The following is a 7,989-nucleotide window of genomic DNA, read 5'->3' on the forward strand; positions in this document are numbered from 1 at the left end:
CTAACAGTAATGTGGATATGATCAAAGCAAGTAATGACTCATGATGTGTTTGATGAAAGACTTGTTGGTTTAGTTTTTGAACCACAATTACAAGCAACAAATAAAGGGCTGTATTTTCTTCGCTAATTCGATGGCCTTGATGCGTATAGCCGGAGAAGGCGCCGTTGTACGCGCCAGCAGCACCGTGTTGCAGGATATGGGCTCATTCTTTAAAGTTTCTATGCAATTATACAACAATTTCATTGAAGAATCTGACATAATTGACATGCGTACCAGCTCAACTGGACTAGATGGTTGCGACTCACTGTTTTATAGGAAGGATCAATCCCAACTACAACATGGAATAGAATGTAATTGTACAGATATTGAAGGCTACAAGGTTTGAGAGAGACTTCGGAACAGTTGGGAAGTCAACTAAAATGCTCCAAAGTCAGCAGCTGTGCCCATCAGGGATGAGTCATCATCCATCCATCCCATCGTAAGAGCCTAAGAGGTGATGGCCCTCCTCTGAAGAGTGTTTGACTTGAAAAACAGCTGATGCTTGACTTCCAATCGTGGGGACTGGAAAGGGGCCTTTCTAACTAGCTTAACTACTGCTGCAACTACTTTCAATTTCCAATTTGTAACCATACAAAATTTTCTAATCATGATGATGATTGCTTATCTCATCACTTGATCATGGCATTTTCTGTGGTAACCTAACCCCAAGTTCGTTTACTTGGATTCAAGAACTTCCCAAGTCGGTCCCCTTCCCATCCCCTCTTTTGACCAAGAGAAGCAAAAGATTTGTCTCAGGAGAGGTATGAAATGAAACTATTTGATAGCCACTCAAACTAACTGTTGGTCCTTGACCAAAATATATCATATAAGTAACAATAATAATTTCTCTAATAAAATTTAATAAAGAAATTAAAAAAAATTTCATACCTCAATGTTGCATTAAAAAATGCAAATAATTTGTACCATAAAAAATTAATTTGACGTGGATTGATGCACGGACTAGGTCGCTCTTTTTAAAACGATTCGTGCCCCTACAAAGTATCTTATAATGTAGTAGATCTCAACACATCACCTCCAAGATACAACAATCTAATCTTCTCCTCACTGTAATTTACTTCAATCTACACTATTGGAATAAGACAGAAACCTCATAAAACATTAATTATTCTTTACCCTATAACCTCTAATAGTAGTGAGAGGAAGTAAAAATAGAAAATAGTCTAAATATGGCAAAGTATATATCAGGTTTGATTGATAGATGCCTCTATTTATAGGTTAGAGGTTAAGAAATTAGGAGTATTAAAACACCATCATTAACAGGAATAAACGCCTCATATTTTAATTACAAATTGAAAAGTTTAGATCCATTGTACAACGATAAAAAATTCACTAAATAAATTCATAAACATAATCATTACATAGGTTATACAATTCAAGACATAAGTCTGATTTTAAAGACATAAGTTACACTTTTGAATGGTTTTATTTGTAGTTGAAAATTCATTGAACAATTTGTAATTATTGTGTTTGAATTCAAAGTAAACATGCGATATTTTTTATTAAAATATCCAACACTAACCAACATTTTTTAAGCTATTTCATTTAACGTATTAATCGTGTATACTGATCTCTTGTCTTAGTGCATGCACTTGCAGCAGATACATGAACTTTTCTTGTATTGACTCTGATTCACGTAAGCTGCAGTGCGTCGTTTAGTTTATTTTATCAATAGTTATCTCGTGTCTAATTGATATTTAGATATACAGATGATTACTACTTATTGTGAAGTGTCAGTGCCAACAATTGGCTATTGCGTTCATTCACAAGTAACTTGCAGTTGTCAAATCGATATTCTTCTCTTCAGCTACGACTTCTTAACGTGACTATCAATTCTATAATAAACTAAATCAGGTAGAGCCCATCTTACACCGAGAACGAAAATCCTACTAACATTTCTGACCCAAACAGGCGGGTTCAGGGTCGAGGTTGAGAGTAAAAGACCGTCTATTGTAACGTGTTTGTTCCAACAGTTCATACCATATCCGTATCCGAGGGTAATTGACTCCTTAATCAAAAAGTTAATTAGACAGATCAAACCTAAAAGCATGAAAGCTCGTCCTCAACTTCCCCGTGGTCATGCTCCTTTTTCTTCGGTTGATTTCATTCATCTCCTTGTCCTAGTTAACCATTCAAGTACGGTGATATAACCATTCCTTTTGACGATCTACAACTGTACTGTAGGCATCACCGTGATTGAGGTAGGGACTAGGGAATATATTGCTCTTTGGAAGCACTGCAAGATGTGGACCTGAATCTGCTCCCCCAAGAAAACCCCCTATGATACTCAGAAGAACAGAAATAGCTTTTGGTTACCAAAAAATGTTCATCAACCTGTTCTAAAGCATAACTTGAACCATCCAATATTTGCTACAAGATAACCTTGGATATGGATGCCCAACCGCTATCATCTGTAGCCTATGATCATGAATCACACAATTACATAAATGGCGATAAAATCTCAAAACACTAATTTATGACTCAACTGTAACATCTCCTATATAAAGTAGATGACAAGCAAATCTTCATGGATCCCTAGATGGATTTTATGTTGCAGCAATCCAAAAGTGGGTGAAAATGTGGGAGAATTGAAGCGCCTTCCAAGTATCAACCAACGAAACATGTAGGCCAGGCTAGGACAGAAGCCATAGTAGGCACCACCAGCAGCCAACTATACCAGCACTGCACAGTGGCATGGCAACTGGCTGACCACAGAGATCCTTTTGGTGTGTTAGACTGATTGCCAGTGTCCATTCAACCAATTAACACTCGTACATAGTTGCCATTGTCACGAAATTTCCAACAAGCATTTAGCTACTGAAATAGAGCGGTAATGTGCAGCATAACTATCAGAATTTAACAATTAACTTGGCTCCAAGTTATACTTTGAGCAATGAATTCAATAAAGAATCAGATGACCAATAAAAAATGCATAAATAAGTTCCACAAACATCCAAGTCCAACTAGTGGACATGAAAGAAAGCCCACTGGATCCTACCAAAAAGTACAGGAGTTTGTGCCAAAACCATGACTGTATAAATAACCAAAAGGTTTTCTCTTTTAATACTTGATGAAAAATTGACATCAAGAAAGAGCAATTTGGAACCTGTAGGAGGCATCACCTGATTCATACTCTATACTATGATCATTTCTATATTGTCTACTCCAAAAGTAATTGCACCTTATCTTTAACTTCTCTATCTAGTAGTTTTTGGCTTTGCAATCAAATTTACTTGTATGTCCAAATCCAGTAAAGCATGTGTCATACTCACTCAACAACTCTTCGTGTGATTTAATCTGATCATCAGTTATCAATTATTTAATTTTCCCTGGTTATCTATCACTCATTAACTTCAAAAGACCATTATCAAGGGTCAATCATTGAGTCCTTGCATAATCTTGCTCTCCCTAAATTCCCAAAGTCAACTTCAATTTGATCTCCAAACCGACTTTTTAACTGCAGATAGTGGACTTTTAAGTGCTAATAGGGGGTTGGGAGGGGAGTGGTTGGGGAAGAGGTAGATTATCTAAATGTATGATCAAATAAAGTAAGGGCGGATTCACCAAGGACGTAATGTGTCTGCCTCATAGAAAGTTTACAAAGAAAACAAACTACCACAAAAAAATGTACAACAATCAAAGTATGCTCATTAATCGTTAAGCAGATTTTCTATTTGGGCCCATCAGCAAGTCAGCTATTTTATTCCTTCCAAATCGAAAGTCTTTCGACATTTTCCCAAAATATTAAACTGAAGTACGTTTAAACTAAAGTAAAATAAGCTTAATCTGGAGCTACTAGCTTTTACTTTTCACTCCAGGATTACAAAACAGGAAAAGAATATCATCAAAGAAGCATTTTTATCCATTTAATCATCTTACTTGCGCATAACATGTGACTTCAAATTAGCCAAGTGCACTTGAAGATGCAAGATTTATCATTCATACACCCAGCCACATGACTAACATATCCACCGAGTACTTCTTTTGTAGAGAGACCAATAACAATCACATTGAATTAAGGAATTAAAGCTAAAGACTGCTAGGATAATTCACCATCCGTGTGATCACCTGTAAAATCTTATGCTCAAATCAAGTAAATGCTTCAGTAGTTGTCATGATTATACCAGCCAAAAGTCTGAATTTTCACGCAGAGCATAGATGCCCAAAAGAGACCCTCAATCAATATTTTCTGGAAAACTCAAGACCAAACTTCTCGAGTCGAGAATTAGCATTTTACAAACCATGAATTAACAGCACACCTAAGATAAACAATATAATCATCACATCCACCTTACAACCAGGCAAAGCATAAGCTAGAACTAAACAGAAATTTACTCGTAATAAATCATAATAAGTAACAGGGCTCGGTCAATGCACAATTCTTAGAATATTTTCACTATTATTAACTTGAATATGAGCATCTAGGGACATAAAAAAGCATCACATTTGAACTCACAAGTAACAAAGACAGTAATTTGAGCAAATGATTCAACTAGTGATGATTTTCAGCTAATTCCTGCTTTGATCTTTGTCCTGCTCTACATTTCCAAACTTCTGCTTGAAAGAATCTTGCCTCCGTAACCACATCATATGTCCCTGATCACATTTTACCGTTACCAAGATATGAATTCAAGTCCACTCCATCAGAAAATACAATTTATTCACAGCGTATTTGTATGAAATGGAGGCAATACCTGGAGAGCAGCGGCCCAAACAATAAGGGCAGAGGCGAACCAGAACCGTTTATCCTTTAGAAGCAGCTTAGCTTCGAATTTCTTGGATTCCATTCGTACCTAAAACCCTAAACCCCAATTACTACTACTTGATTTCGCATTTGACCCCGTTATCACCAGTCTATTGTAAAATTGGGTCCTAAAAAGAGATTCGGTCGGGTCAGATCGGTTAAATAAAAAACCCAAAATCAAACAACCTCCTGCTGCAAAGACGAACGTTTGCTTTCTTATCCTGGCGCACAATCACGAGTATTCACGACTCACTGGTGCACCGTTTGCGCTTTCCCGTAAGCAGGAGCGTGTAGAACTTGAAAGCGTATCTAGAAGCACGTGAAACTCGCTTTTCCTGAGAACGCTTTTCTCTTTTCGTTTTCTCATCCCATTTTTTCTTTTCTTTTTTTTTTTTGGTAATTCCATTTTCCTGTCCTCGTATCTTGCCTGTTTTTGCCTTTTATGGTTTATATATTTTGTATGAAGTAATATGTTTATTTACCCAGAGGATAAAAAAATGTTTTATTTACCAAGTATAATTTATCTAACCTACAAACCCATCGCTGCCACTTCCCAACAAGTAAAATGTAGTAATTTTCATGCACAACTTTAATCCTTAGGCAAGACAAGAAATTTCTTTACCAATATTCTCATTTTTCTGTTCTTTTTAGCCTTTTTTTTTTTTGGCTTTAAGTCCTCATAAGATAGAGCACCACAACCATTTCCATTCTCATTGAAAACTAATTTAAGATCTATCTATTTACTTTTAAGTACGCCCATCTATGCAACATGCAATGCCATAGAAAATAATAAGCTAACGAAAAAAATCAAATCCAAATGCTCTCAACATTAATAAGCTTTTGAATGAAGGTTACTTTTCGTAAAAATGAGAAACAAATTAACCGAGGAAGCCCAAGGGTGAAGGTACAATGGTGTGGTAACGATGAATGCAATGAAAGGTCATATAGCTCATGGATTATTTTCTCTTGTCATTGGTCATATAGTCCATTTAACTTTAAAAGGCCCAATACAATTTTACAAGCAACAAAACTTTTTTTCCCCACCAAAAATGAGTATCCCATACGATGAATTATGATCATTGAGCTTAAAAGAACTGGATTAAAAAAATGGAAAAAGAAAAATACGACGCTTTCAAAACTAGAAAGTTTTATACCTTTTGAATCCCTTGTCTTCCTAAATACAAATCTAAAAGCATTTAAGTTGTTTCGTGATGGATTCATATAATGTTTAACTCTATAATCACGTGTCATTGTAAGTATATTCGAGGGCATTGTAGGGATTTTATAGACACGATTGGACCAATATGATAATCATCTTGCAATGCCAAATCTAGATGGAAAGGGACATCAATAATCATCTTTTAAACTTTAAAGGGGATGATCGGCGGCACATTAACATGTTTTGAAGGGCTTAATAAGAAGTAAACACCTTTCACGTTACAATGTTACATTGCAATTTGCAGAACCTTATAGGTTCCCTACATGGCGTAACACCGTGCTTCCAAATTTCACGCCCATCAAATACCCCCGCCTTTCCTTTTTCTTCATTGAACCCCGATCCTTAACCGCGATCGACGATCCACAAGTAATCAAGTGCATCAAATTCAGAACACGAGAAGGCTTGATTCTCCCACTGGTGCACTCATTCTCAGCTGTCCGACGATCAACGACTCCAGGACATCGTTCGACGGCTCTAGATCCACTCACACCGTCCAATCCTTCCGAGCTAGGCATCGACGGCGGAGACAGTTCTTCCCTACACAACTCCACGCTCTTGTTAAAGTACTCCTCCCGCAAACTCCTACTCAAACGTCGCTTATCCTCCGTCTGAGTTGCCATGTCAGCTAGCTTACCTCCGAGTTCGCGACTCGACTCGCACTTGTAAACTCGGTACTCGTTGTTTTTGAAAGAACTCGCAGTGGAATTATCAAAGGAACCCCAGGACCGATTTTCCTTCCTTCTCGAGTAAGAAGAGGAATCGTGAGCATCGTTTTTGGTTGGTTGGAGTGATCGGACGATGGGTGAGGAATGCAGCAGCTCTGATCCCTTGAGAATGTAATCGCGATCGTTGGTTGGTTGAATCAAATCGTCCTCCGTTAAGTCCTGCCACACGTACCCATTCTTATAGTTCCTGTTGTCAAATATTCGGCAAAATTTCGTTCATACAAATATATGTTCCAAAACATGAGTTGCTCAGAATAAAATAAACTCATCTCATCTGAATTCGAGCATAGGAAAATTATAGGATATCTTTTTATGGTGTACCTTTTGGAGGACCACGAGTACATATGAGCCATGCCATTTCCTCTGAGAAAATTCAATTTATTTATGACATCTGCGAAGAAGCAACAAACCCAATTTGATTTCATTTATCAAAGAAGGAAAGAAAAGCATAAAGTGAACCCACAGAAGTAAGAAGACGAGGTACCTCTTAGATAAAGGCCGTGAGAGGAAGAGAGGGGAACTTGGATGAAATGAGGGTGCTCGAGGTGGCCATTTCTGGCGAGGTAGTAAATGACGGGGACTTTCCCGTCGAGAATGGAGTTGAATTTTGGTTGTTCGGAACATATCTTAGTTCTCTCAGGACTCCTATCTGATCTCTCATTCCATTTCTTGGGCATCAACAGCTCTGTACTAGGCCTGGAATTAGCCACTGCCATATCCACCCAACTTTCTTACCCCAGATCAGAAGGGGGAAAAAAATAGGAAATCTGAAGAGTTTTAAACTGTAGAGGAATCCCACTTGGCCGTGTACATGAATAGATGTTGTAGTAGGTATATGTAGGAAGAGGAAGAGTGGAAGAGAAATATGCGAGGGGGACAAAGGCTTAGGAAAGAGAGGAAGGTGGCGGGTAAAATCAGTTGAGATTTGGAAGCCAATGCCCCGTACAGAATTCCACTTAACTAATTTCTGAGACTTAAGGCAGGCTGGGTTTTGGCCCTTTTGGGGGCTGGGGGACATGTAGTAGCTAACCAACAAACCATGGGTCTTAATACCCGCCGCAAATCCGGTGCTAAAATTCATGATTTCCTGCTGAAAATTGAACTAGTCTATAGTAGCTGCTAGTATCCATCCTCTTTCGGATCTGTGTCTTTTGGTAGCCAATGATCCTACAACAATACCAATTCTTTTGGGACGGTGACAATGCAGATTAATTAATAGCAGCACAATTTATGTGGAAATTAAT

At 37.8% G+C, this 7,989-nt stretch overlaps 2 protein-coding genes across 2 annotated transcripts; both read right to left on the reverse strand.

Moving 5' to 3' along the window:
* Nucleotides 1-4,300: 4,300 nt before the first annotated feature.
* Nucleotides 4,301-5,037, reverse strand: LOC113757698. The gene is made up of 2 exons (XM_027300839.1): nt 4,752-5,037; nt 4,301-4,653 (listed from the first exon to the last, which is right to left on the reverse strand). The coding sequence occupies exons 1-2, from the start codon at nt 4,842-4,844 to the stop codon at nt 4,567-4,569; spliced, it is 180 nt and encodes a 59-aa protein (XP_027156640.1). The 5' UTR covers nt 4,845-5,037; the 3' UTR covers nt 4,301-4,566.
* A 1,161-nt stretch (nt 5,038-6,198) lies between these two features.
* Nucleotides 6,199-7,891, reverse strand: LOC113757700 (protein UPSTREAM OF FLC-like). Its single transcript, XM_027300842.1, has 3 exons — nt 7,230-7,891; nt 7,067-7,136; nt 6,199-6,932 (listed from the first exon to the last, which is right to left on the reverse strand). Exons 1-3 carry the CDS (start codon nt 7,459-7,461, stop codon nt 6,269-6,271), a joined length of 966 nt encoding a protein of 321 aa, XP_027156643.1. The 5' UTR covers nt 7,462-7,891; the 3' UTR covers nt 6,199-6,268.
* Nucleotides 7,892-7,989: the final 98 nt, after the last annotated feature.

The sequence above is a fragment of the Coffea eugenioides genome, unplaced genomic scaffold, assembly GCF_003713205.1.
Source record: "Coffea eugenioides isolate CCC68of unplaced genomic scaffold, Ceug_1.0 ScVebR1_3251;HRSCAF=4431, whole genome shotgun sequence".
In the NCBI taxonomy this organism is placed as follows: domain Eukaryota; kingdom Viridiplantae; phylum Streptophyta; class Magnoliopsida; order Gentianales; family Rubiaceae; genus Coffea; species Coffea eugenioides.

Excerpts from the sequence above, each read along its gene's own strand:
- LOC113757698 (XM_027300839.1), bottom strand. The coding sequence starts at position 4,844 with ATGGAATCCAAGAAATTCGAAGCTAAGCTGCTTCTAAAGGATAAACGG. Across the intron at positions 4,654-4,751 it reads TTTGGGCCGCTGCTCTCCAG|GGACATATGATGTGGTTACG; the intron begins GTATTGCCTCCA and ends AAATGTGATCAG.
- LOC113757700 (XM_027300842.1), bottom strand. The coding sequence starts at position 7,461 with ATGGCAGTGGCTAATTCCAGGCCTAGTACAGAGCTGTTGATGCCCAAG. Across the intron at positions 7,137-7,229 it reads TCACGGCCTTTATCTAAGAG|ATGTCATAAATAAATTGAAT; the intron begins GTACCTCGTCTT and ends GCTTCTTCGCAG. Across the intron at positions 6,933-7,066 it reads TACTCGTGGTCCTCCAAAAG|GAACTATAAGAATGGGTACG; the intron begins GTACACCATAAA and ends ATTTGACAACAG.